At 38.3% G+C, this 12,611-nt stretch overlaps 1 protein-coding gene across 1 annotated transcript; it reads left to right on the forward strand.

The window, feature by feature from the left end:
* The first annotated feature begins 5,215 nt into the window (after positions 1-5,215).
* On the forward strand, positions 5,216-5,887 carry LOC103445114 (SKP1-like protein 1A). The gene has a single exon (XM_008384092.4). The coding sequence runs from the start codon at positions 5,405-5,407 to the stop codon at positions 5,885-5,887; it is 483 nt and encodes a 160-aa protein (XP_008382314.1). The 5' UTR covers positions 5,216-5,404.
* Positions 5,888-12,611: the final 6,724 nt, after the last annotated feature.

Here is a 12,611-nt window from a genome sequence, read left to right on the forward strand (position 1 = left end):
GGAAAAGTAAACCCTAACACAAAATAGTAGGGGTGGAACTTGATGGCTCTCCAAGCCCTATCACATGGCTCACGGCTGCTACCATCCTTAACACACTTCACACGCACTCTCGACGGAATGGCATGCCAATATGCCTCAAAGAAGTCTCTAAACAAGTTATCGGAGCTAATCTTGAAGTGAGCAGCCTTAAAGTAACCAACCTTGCTCAAAGACCCACCTTGAAGATACAATGGCGGCACACCACCATCATTCTTGTGGCTCAAGGAAGACATGCTTGAAAAAATTCTATAAAGATACAAGAGGGATTCGTTAGAGGGCTGCCAAAAAAAAATGAGCAGCTCTCGGCCTAAAAAAAAGGGCACAATATAAACAGGCCTTAAGGCTCAAGATGACTCTCGGCCTCACCCTTCCCCTCTCTTGAACACGAGCTCAAGCCCAGCTTAAAAAAAAAAAGGTGAAGGCACAAGCCGCAGGAACCATGCCAAGCCCCATTGCCTGGCCTGCCTTCTCTCACCTACAGGCCTTACGGCCCATCACCAGTGTCCCAGCGCCTAAATCAAACGAAGCCACACAAGGCACCACCTTGCCGCGACTTCCCAAGTCAGTTTCTCACACCTCCTCGACCCCCGTCGAGCCAAATTCAAGCCCCAAGGCTCCAAAAAATTATGAAGACGAGAAAATTAATTTTTTTCTTACCTAGAAGCAACAAGAAGACGTAGCAAGCAACTAAAGACGATCCTTTGCAAGGGCAAGATGTAGGAGATTGCTAGAGGAGGGGGAACAAATATCCTCTAAGCTCTCTCTCTCTTGTAAGGTAGAATAAATCGCTCTCCAAAGTTGATTTAATAATCCACTTAAGGTGGTCTTAAATAGGCTTTGAGAGAAATTTATTCATTTCCCTAGAAGGATCTAATTTCCTATCAAAGAGGGAATCTACATCAAAATAGGAAACAAGCCTAAGTTTCCTAAAGCAAGAAAATCTCTATATCTGTTACCCTTTTCTGCGACCAGCCCAACAGGTGTGGGGGCATTTGTGGAGCCAAAAATATTCAAGAGACGACACGTGAATTTTTGGGTAAAAAGGACAAAATTACTCTCAAGGCACACCGGGATTCCTACTCGAGAGCAGTGGACAATCATCCTCCAATCAAGTCAAAAGTGCCCAAATAGGTATTTATTTATAAACTATTTCATCCATCCCTCATCATATCTTCTCCACAAGGTAACCCCTAAATCATTCCTTTCTTATTATATTAATTAGCTAAATTAATTGATTAATCATTCAATTAATTAGCCAATTAAACACAAATCATGAACCTAGCCCACAAAACTATCCAAGTGGCCGGCCACTCCCCTACATAAACCCCCTCATTCTCTCCAAAACTCAATTCCAATTCTCTTGCTAAAATTTTCTAAATTCTCCAAACATTTTTCCCTCAATTTTCTAACTTTGACATCAGAGGTTCTTCGGCCAAAGCCCCCCCCATTCATCATGGGTGCGTGAGGCTATTAGCCTTAACCAAAGGTGTTATTTTTTTTGTAGGTGCAATTTTGTCCAAGAACAAGGAGGAAGAAATTTAAATCCACATAAATTACTTGGTGACCGCCATTTTTCAGGGGAATAAGGATGTTACCTTTTCCTTTTACGGGTATTTTGGATTCATCTCCAAAAGAAACGTTGCCACTCACTGATTCATTAAGCTCTATGAATATGCTTCTTCCGCACATATGGTTGCTAGCGCCGGTGTCAAAGTACCATGTATAGTCTTGGTCTCCATCATTGTTCTTGCATGCTAGTAGCACAATGCCATTCTCTTCTTTCTCTTCTTTCACATAATTGACCTTCTCATCAAGTATGTTGCTTGGAGCTTTACATTCCCAAGCATAATGCCTAAACTTTTGACAATTGTAGCATTGAACTTGAGATTTTACATACCTCAAGTTTGAGCGTCCTCTTCCACCACCTTTTGTTGAGTTTTTTCCTCTTTCGTAGTTACTATGGTTGTTGAAGTTCCAACCACGTCCACAACCTCGGCTACGACTTCTTTCGTATTGGCTTCTCTCGTTGTTGAAGCTTTCTTCTTTCTTATTTGGCTGGACTTGTGTCTTGAATAGCTGCTCATCATTCCCTTGCCTCTTCTTATGTTTCTGTTCATATGCTTGCAGTGAACCTATTCATTGCTCTATAGTAATTTCTTCCAAGTTTTTGGTTTCTTCAATTGTCACGACAATGTACTCAAATTTGGGGTCCAACAAGCATAGTATCTTCTCCTTAATACTAACATCTTCCAATTTTTCAGCATTTTTTTTAATTAATTGGAAACGGCTAAGACTCTTGAGAAATAATCGAAGATTGATTCAAACTCTTTCATTTGTAGAGATTCGAACTCACCTCTTAATATTTGAAGACAAACCTTTTTCACTTGTTCGGCTCCTTTGTAAGAGGTTTAAAGCTTCTCCCATGCTTGCTTGGCGGAGGTTGCACTTGAGACCTTCTCAAAGCCATTGTCATCTAATGCTTGGTAGATGAGGTAGAGAGCCTCCTTGTCTCTCTTTCTTGAATCTTTCAAACTCTCATTCTAAGGTTAGGACATAGTAGCTTCATCTTCTGGCGTAGTGTAGCATTTTCCACGACTTCCCACACATCATGTGCTCCCAAAAAAGGCCTTCATTTTGATACTCCAATTATCGAAGTTGATGTTGTTGATCACTGGAACTTGGAAGGCTGCCATATCGTTGCTAGCCATAGCTTTGGTACCACTTTGTTGGGGCTTAAAAAGACTTCACTACTTTGGAGATGTTTATCTCACAAAGAAGAATGTCATGCAGCATAATTGATAGGCAAGAGAAAGAAAGAACACTCAAAGTATTACATAAAATTTTATGTTTACTCTCACAACATACTAATACAAGAGGAAACATTCAAACACTCTCACACTTCTTCACTCTTTTTCTCACTTCTTGCTCTCTTAGTTCGATCACAACAGTCACCTATATTTATAGGCAAGCATAGCCGACTTATCAAGTCGGTGGAATTGCCCAGCTACAGAAGTTGCTGCTTTCTAGGTCTTTTTATAAATCTATAATATTGCTAGATTTTTTCAACTACAATACCAACATAACTTGCTAAAAGTTTCTAGCAATTGCATGGATCATACTCTAGCCTATCATTATGGGTTGTATCTCGTCATGGGCCAAGACAAGATTACTATTAAACATCCCCCCTTAATCTTGTCTTGTGATGCCGATTGAGTTCCATAGTCTGACAAAGTCTTCTTGTTTGAGTGGCTTGGTGAATATGTCGGTGACTTGGTCTTGAGACTTCACGTATTCCACTTGCACATCCTTTCTTGCAATGCACTCTCTTATGTAATGATAGCGGGTATCTATGTGTTTGCTCCTATCATGGATTACTGGATTCTTTGCTAGAGCTATTGCAGACTTGTTGTCAACATAGATCTCTGTTGGCTTATCTTGTGGCATGCTTAATTATATCAGCAAGTTTCTCAACCAAATTGCATGACAGACGTATGCGGTAACAACTACTGTGGATACAAATTATCTTGGACAAAATTGCACCTACAAAACCAATAACACCTTAGGTCAAGGAAGAGCCTCATACGCTCATGATGAATTGGGAGGGGGGCATATTGGCCAAAGAACCTCCGATGCCAAAGTTAAAATTTTGAGAGAAAAGTATTTGAAGAATTTTGAGAATTTAGCAAGAGAATTGGAATTGGGTTTTGGAGAGAATGAAAGGGCTTTTATAGGGGTGTGGCTGGCCTCCTTGGGTGAGAGAGGATCTGCCACTTGGCTCTCTTTGTGGACTAGGTTCTTGATTTGTGTTTAATTGGGCATAATTGAATAATTAACAAATTAATTAGCCAATTAATAGAATAATTGCCTAATTGATTAGCTAATTAGTATAATAAAAAGGGAAAGATTTTGGAGTTACCTTGTGGAAAGGATTTGATGAGGATGGATGAAATAGGTTTTGAATTATTACCTATTTTGGGCACTTTTGACTTGGTTGAGGGATGATTGCCCGCTGTTGTGCGTAGGAATCCTGATGTGTCTCAAGGGTATTCTTGTCCTTTTTATCCAAAGATCCACATGTCACATTGTGATTATTTTTGGCTCCACAGCTACGTATTCAACTTCACAGGTAGATAGTGTGACAATTGGTTGCTTCTTCGCCATCCATGTGAATGCAGTGTCTCCCATGAAGAAAACAAATCCGGTAGTGCTTTTCTATCGTCAGAATCTCCTGCCCAATCGTTGTTGCTATAACCAACAAGTTTGTAGTTATCAGAACTTGAATAGAACAAGCCAAAGTAAATAGTACCTTTAAGGTATCAAAGAATTCTTTTGCCAGTCTTCAAATGCGTAATTATGGGATTCTCCATGTAGCCACTGACTAATCCAATGACATTGAGAATGTATGGTCTTGTGCAAGTCAAGTAACACAAGCTTCCAACTAGACTTTTGAAAAACGTTGGATCTACCCTTTCTCCTTGGTTATGCTTAGTTTGTTTGACTCTGCACTCCACTGGCGTGCTTAGTTCGTTTGATTCCCTCTTCCTTAACAACTAATAATTTAACCCACCAACACTAACATTTATAACAAAAAAATATTATAAATTACCTTAACACTGTCAAAACAGTATAAAGAGTGTTTTATGCAAGTGGTAAATTGCCCTGATGCTTAGACCCTTCCTCTTCAATCCATCTCGTTCAGAATTTTTCATGCAAGTGGTGGACTGTTTGTAGTTCAAAAAACAAAAAAAAAAACAAAAAGAGTTTTTCGTACCCAAACTTTTAATTTTTATCATTTGAAAGAAAAATTCAAAAGTATTCTACAGTTACTACTACTGCAAATGAACCTACAATGTGACATTTTCCATATTTAAAATTTGTTGTGGCAAATTATTAAGCTTGTAGCCTTGTTTCTTCCATAAAGTATGAATCATAATAGTATGGTTTAATTTGTAAAGGTATCTTATGTTTCAAAAAAATCAGGATGGTTTACACGTCGCCCACTCGTAGATAATTTCTCGTATCCACGCTGGATCGCCACTGCTCACACAGAGAGAAAAAGAAGGCCACCGAAAGAAAAAAAAACCAGAAGAATACTTCTCCTATTCGTAATATGAGAATATTTTCTTAAATTTACTATACTAATCCGGAAACAAAAAGGAATTGCTCTCCTTTTCCTGCACGGACAAGATAAAAGATCTCTGATCTAGACACAGACGGAGTAGTATAAATCCCCCAATATCTCACACCCTTTGAAACACAAAGCATTCAATCAACCCTCAAAGCGAATTGAAAGCTGCTAATAAAGAAGAAAATAATATTAATCTCCCAAGTATTCTCAAACTTATTAATTTTTGAAAGAGCAACAATGGCCTCATCATCAGCGGACTTGAAGAAGAAGATAACCCTAAAGAGCTCCGACGACGAGATGTTCGAGGTGGAAGAGGCGATTGCCATGGAGTCGCAGACCATCAAGCACATGGTGGAGGACGGGTGCGCCGGCAATGCCATTCCTTTGCCAAATGTGACGAGCGCCATCCTTGCGAAGGTCATCGAGTACTGCAGGAAGCATAGTGAAGATGAGGGGGCTACTGCGGCTGACGGCGAGAAGAATGTCAAGGAGTGGGACGCCGAGTTCATGAAGATCGACCAGAACACTCTCTATGACCTAATAATGGCGGCAAACTATCTCGACATCAAGGGCCTGCTTGACCTGACGTGTCAGACTGTGGCGGACATGATCAAGGGGAAGACACCTGAACAGATTCGCACGACCTTAAACATCAAGAACGATTTCACTCCAGAGGAAGAAGAAAAGATTCGTAGGGAGAACCAGTGGGCTTTCGAGTGAATTGTGATTATTTAACGACATTAATTTCATCATGTTTAATTAGTTTCTTCTACTTAATTGGATAGGCTTAAGCTTACTGTGAGACTGTCAGTGTTATAAATTGCTTTTACTATTTTCTCTAAGATATTAAATATATATGTGGTCACGGCCCTCTCGCAAGCTTTTATCAAATCTATTAACTTTTTGTACGGGTGTGTCATAAAATGTAATCAGAACGAATCAAAGAAGTTTGTTTATGGGAGGAAAAGGAAAACTTGTGGTTTATGTATTGGCCACTAAAGATAAATTCCTTGACATACATGTAAAACCAAGTCGTTATTTGTAGGGTGACGAAACCCTAGCCTCCAGAGAGAGGGAGAGAGCACCCCAAGAAAGAAACTGGTTGCTTCGGTGGTGGTTTCGTTGTTCCTTTATTTTAGAGGTCACTATTTGAATTTTTGCAGTTCCTATTTGGAGTCAAACTTCTTGAAGAAACAAAGAAGAGTGAACGAAAACAAAATAAAAAATGTGAATACAAAGAGTGATGCACATCAGTTGGTCAGCGCATTTATTGAATCATTGGGATAAAATGAATGACTATTACCAATCAGAAGAACTTAATAACAACCATTAGTAGCTCCTAATAATAGCCGGGGCGCTTTGGACGTTTTTTGGCTGATTGGATTACTTTGTTTATGTAATTTTCATTTTAGGTGTTTTTATGTTTATTGCCCTTTTAATTTCTGAATGTAAGTTACAAAATGGTTATGAAAACCATTTCTTTTTGTAAGATGAAGAGTTGGACGTTTTTGTTGGTGAATGGCATATTTAGAGAGATTTATCTCATATTTGTGCATTTCTCTTGTTTAAGAGTCCGCTGCCTTGTTCTTTCTAGTGTCTACGTTGTAGGCTAGTACTAAAACCAAAGTTTATAGGGTTTTCAGGCCTCTTCTCGCACTAAGAGATAGTGGACCCTACCTATCAATCCTATTTTTCGTTTTATTTCGTTTCTATCCACTGCACCCTGCATGAGTTGGTTATCAGAGCCCTAATCGATTATTTGGTTATCATGTTGCTGTTGTCAGGTTTTTACGAAATCGATAATTTAGTTGATTGGAGTTCTCTACCAATTTATGATGAGTATGATGAAGATTGCATGCTTGTGATTACAGTACCTAATAAAATTCAATTTACTCTGCAAATCGAAACTCATTGTGTTGATGATTGGGATTTTGCCATGATTCTGGATGAATGCAATGGTGATGAAGATTTGGGTTCAATGTTAAGGTACTTGCAATAAAATCTATTCTACATTTATATAACTTTTATGATTATGTTTGAGAATCGTTCATTGCTGGTCACGCTACAAAATTTTACTTGGAGAAAAAAAAAATTCACATTTTTCGAATTATGTCTAAACTTTTCAAAGTCTAAAATATCAAGATTTTTGCTGGAAATTGTATGTGCACTCAAATGCAATTTATGTCATCAAGAAAAGATTAAATTCCAAACGGAATATGACAAAGTGGAGAACAATGAAATTATTTGGAATTTTGTACTATTTGGATATGTTAATGCATGCTAAATTTATGGTTCTTAATTGGCTATTGTGGCAAGTACTCGTTGGGTATCCGAAAGATAGAGGAAGACCAAACAAAACTCGGGGACAAGTTTATTCGAGAAGAACAGATTATGTGTTCCATGATGGGTTTCTCTTTAAAGGAAGTCAACTTTGCATCCCGGAGTCTAGCTTGAGATTGAGGATCATACAAGAGTTACATAATGAAGGCCACGTTGGAAAGGACAAGACCTTTGAGCTTGTTTCTTTCTCTTATTTCTGGCCTACTATGCACAAAGAAGTATATCGTTTTGCGGAACGATGTCGAATCTGTCAAGTTTCCAAGGGCAAGGCGACCAACGCTGGATTGTACATGCCATTACGCAATCCATTACAGCTATGGTGGACATGAGCATGGATTTTGTTTAGGGTTTGCCTCTTACTCAGCATGGTGTAGACTCAATTTTTGTTGTGGTGGATCGATTTTCCAAAATGGCTCACCTTATTGCCTACAAGAAGACAACGAATGTTTTAGAAGTTGCTAGGCTATTCTTTTGTGGAGTGTACCGACTTCTTGGATTACCAAGTTTGATTGTTTCAATCGTGACACCAAGTTACCAAGCCATATTCGATGTGTTCAATGTGAAATGCCTCATTTCATATAGAGGGAACATCGACAATACTGGAAATGCAAATTCGAGGGCGAATTTTCTCCAACCTGGAGAGGATGATGCAGATCAGTTGGCCATCACATTTATTGAATCATTGGGATAAAATGAATGATTATAACCAACTAGAAGAACTTAATAACAACCATTAGTAGCTCCTAATAATAGACATGGTGTTTTGGACGTTTTTTGGCTGATTGGATTACTTTGTTTATGTAATTTTCAGTTTTTAGGTGTGTTTATGTTTATTGTCTTTTTAATTTATGAATGTAAGTTACAAAATGGTTATAAACACCATTTCTTTCTGTAAGATGAAGTGTTGGAGTTTTTGTTGGTGAATGAAATATTTAGAGAGATTTCTATCTTGTATTTGTGCATTTCTCTTGTTTAAGAGTCTGCTGCTTTGTTCTTTCTAGTGTCTACATTGTAGGCTGGTACTAGAACCAAAGTTTATAAGGTTTTTAGGCCTCTCCTTGCACAAGGAGATAGTGGACCCTATCTATCAATCATATCTATCATTTTATTTTGTTTCTATCCGATGCGCCCTGCATCAAAGAGGAACTTCAAAGGGTTGAACATCACCTAAAGAGTGAACATTAGTTCTGATTGTTCAAATTTTCAAAGATATCCTTGCAATATATTATCAAACGATAGAATTTTGTATGTAATAATCCATTTAGGATGTTTGTTCAAACAGTGTTATTGTACAATGAGATATATCACATATGAAAAAAGATAATTCATTGTTGAGAATTTCACGGCTGATTATCATTTCAGATTGTTAAATGTTTTTTAACTTTGAAGGGAAAGATAAAGTGCCCTTAATTCCCTATCAGGTGTTGCTTATCAATCTTGGATATGGACTGCAGGGAATCATGAAATCGATTTTTTCCCAGAAAGCGTAAGCCTCTCATGAAACATTAAGTTGTTGTGGAAGTTCATCTTACAAAAAAGTCATTTGTCATTTTTCCCTTAGATAAGATCATTTGTTTTTGCAAGTTCATTATTTAGTGTAGTGATTCCTTGCTGCTCATGTTGATCAATCCTTTTGTTGAAGGGAAAGATATTGCATGAAGTATTTTTCTAAAATAAGACTGGCACTTTTATGTTTAAATAAATAAATAAAAAAGATTGCCACTTTTGTTGCATGGTGAAACCAAACCTTTTAAGCTTAAGCCTAATACTCACCGGTATCAAGTCCTATATAAAGAATCACATATTATTGATCTTTTTTGTAATTATTAGACTATCTTTAACTGAAATGGCTATGTTTAGCCCACGTAGCCCTGCAAGAAATTATTTGTTTTGATGAACAGTGTCAGGCCATATTTATATACCATGAAGGGCGTTATTTTTAGCCCCCTCAATAATTTATTATTTTAAGTTTGTTCTTTAATTTTATTGGTTAATTAAATTAAACTACCATATTAGAATAAGGCTAATTTTATCTTATTTGTTGTTTGAAGTTTCATGTTATCAAATATTTTAATTTTACTGGCATGTTAACAACTTAGACATTAAAATGAGGTAAGATAGTATGGAAGGGTGAAAAGGATGTGAGAAATGGTGTAGAAATGGCTTAGGTATTTATAGAAGAAAAAAAAATCGTCTTAAAAAAAACAAACAAAAAATAAAAAAATAAAAATATACATGACATCAACTAACAACACAATTGGGCCCAACTGAACGGGTTGGCTGGCTGGCTATGCTTGGCCAACCCGATGGCCATTTGGCTGGATTTATGGCCTGATGGGTCCCAAGGTTTTTTTGCCCAAATCTCCATTGGAGATGGATTTTATGTCAAAACGGACTACCCTTTGGCCTATGGACCTTTGGCCAGCCCGGTTGGAGATGTCGTATTGACGCTTCAAATAGTACTCATCCTACACTCCAACTTTCAAGCAATTCTTATGCAATCATCGTCCCTCGTTTCTAAGGCCATCTCCAACCGATCTGGCTAGAGGACCATAGGGCTAAAATAGCTCGAAATGACACGAAAACCATCTCCAATCAAGGGCTAGGCCAAAGGGCTTGTAGGCCCCACTGAGCCAAAACCACCAAATTAGGCCAGCGGGCTGGCCATCTCCAGCCAGTCCGATGAGCCCAGCCCACTTTTTGTTTTTTTGACGAATTTTGTTTAGACCAACCCAAATTTTTTTTTTTTGACGAATTTCTCACATACTTTTCACCATTCCATACTATCTTACCTCATTTTATTTCAATTCTTCACATTCTATTTCCAATAATCTTTCCTTTAATTTTTTCAATAATTTTCAAATGACCACCTCTTTCAATAATCTTCCAATATGTCTGAAAATCTTATTTTAATATGGTAGTTTAATTTAATTAACTATATTAATTCAATTAAAATAATAAATTATGGGGTGTGCTATCCACACACCCCATTTTACTTCTCACACACCCCTTGATGATTTCTGTCCGTTGATCTTTTTCAATTCATCTGATCCGACGGCCGAAAATTAAAAAGGTGTGTGAGAAGTAAAATGTGGTGTGTGGATATCACAGCCCTAAATTATATTTGGCCTATGGCCTTTTGGTCCCCTCAGTTGGAGATGGTTTTTTTGTCACATGGTTATGTTTGGTCTATAGCCCTTTGGCCCCTTCAGTTGGAGATGATATGAAATATGGCATGACACTTTTCATTAAAATATAATTTATTGGAGGGCTATAGGGCTAAAGAGAGCCATATGGCCCTTCTTTAGTTGGAGATGGTCAAATACTTTTTTTCCTTGTTTTCTTTTGGTGTATCTTTGTTTTAGATATATTTTACTTTCTCTCAGGCATGTTCCGTTTGGGGTTTCATATTTGTTCTATCTTCTATCTTCTTATTTGTTTTGTCCTCATGGACTCTCTGTGTTAATTATTCACTAGCCCAAAAGAAGTAGTTTAATACCAACAAAAATTAGACTTCAAACAGATTTTTAAATTTTAGTAACTGCCTGTGTGACTCAAATATTGTTCCATTCTTTGCTCTCAAATATTGCTTGTGTGACTTCTTTGGTGTTAGAATGCTATTATGTTTTTATTCTTTTCCTTCTTCAAAATATGTTCATTTTGAATAATCTTATTGTTGATATGTATTCCTGATAGAATATGTTTGTCTAAACTACCACATTTTTGCATGGCCGTGTAGTTGATATTCTCTTGCAATTCGAAGTGTGTTAAATTGATAGGAGTTGGTTTCACTACATACCAGAGAGTGGAAACTAGATTATGATAGGGTGAAGACTTAATAAGGAGGGCATATAAGATTACTCAAAGGACTAGGACTGCTTTCAGGGCTAATGATGCAGGGTTAAAACGTAGGCAGCTCACAGAAGACTTAGTGGCAATGACAATTTACTTAGCAAGGTATTGACAAATAGGCATTGTGTGACATCCCGCATCGCCCAGGGGAGTGATCCTTAAATGTATATTCCCATCCCTACCTAGCACGAGGCCTTTTAGGAGCTCATTGGCTTCGGGTTCCGTAGGAACTCCGAAGTTAAGCGAGAAGTGGGCCAGAGCACTTCCATGATGGGTGACCCATTAGGAAGTTGCTCGTGAGTTCCCAGAAACAAAACCGTGAGGGCGTGGTCGGGGCCCAAAGCGGACAATATTGTGCTACGGTGGTGGAGCGGGCCCGGGAAGTGATCCGCCTCGGGCCGGAATGTGACAAATGGTATCAAGGCCAATCCCTGGCCGGAAGTGTGCTGACGAGGACGTCGGGCCCCTAAAGGGGGTGGATTGTGACATCCCACATCGCCTAGGGGAATGATCCTTAAATGTATATTCTCATCCCTACCTAGAACGAGGCCTTTTGGGAGCTCACTAGCTTCGGGTTCCGTAGGAACTCCGAAGTTAAGCGAGAAGGGGGCCAAAGCACTTCCATGATGGGTGACCCACTAGGAAGTTGCTCGTGAGTTCCCAAAAACAAAACTGTGAGGGCATGATTGGGGCCCAAAGCAGACAATATCGTGCTACGGTGGTGGAGCGGGCCCGGAAAGTGATCTGCCCCGGGCCGGGATGTGGCACACTGGAAGGCCCATACTAGTAAGATAGATAGGTATCGCTTTAAAGTTGTTTTTCATTTTCAATTTAACTTGATAGATTTAGAGTAGATTAAACAATGACTTCAACCAGGAATATATATAATATATTCAAATGTCTCCAAGAATTGAGAACTCTTCGTCTTGATTTACAGGAGTCCATGTTTCAGCAAGAGAGGAAGAATCTTATTTAAAATGACTCGAAGCATTTTTGGTGAAATTGTATTTGGGTTCCAAGAGCACTCAAAAAGCATTTTAGGATTCACTTACATTTTTACTAAGAATTAGTTCCAAAAGAACATTCATCAAAGGTGCTTTCAATCATTTGAAAAGCACCTTCAAACGAGTCCCAATTAACAATCAATTCATTCAGGGTGTGTTTGTTGTACTGGACTATTTCGAACTGGACTAGCTTGACTTGAACTAAGTAGAATAAGAACAATGAAGTGTTTGGTGTATTACGAGGCTAA

Source organism: Malus domestica, chromosome 10 (genome assembly GCF_042453785.1).
Source record: "Malus domestica chromosome 10, GDT2T_hap1".
NCBI lineage: Eukaryota > Viridiplantae > Streptophyta > Magnoliopsida > Rosales > Rosaceae > Malus > Malus domestica.

Coding starts and splice junctions, on each gene's coding strand:
- LOC103445114 (XM_008384092.4), top strand. CDS start 5,405: ATGGCCTCATCATCAGCGGACTTGAAGAAGAAGATAACCCTAAAGAGC.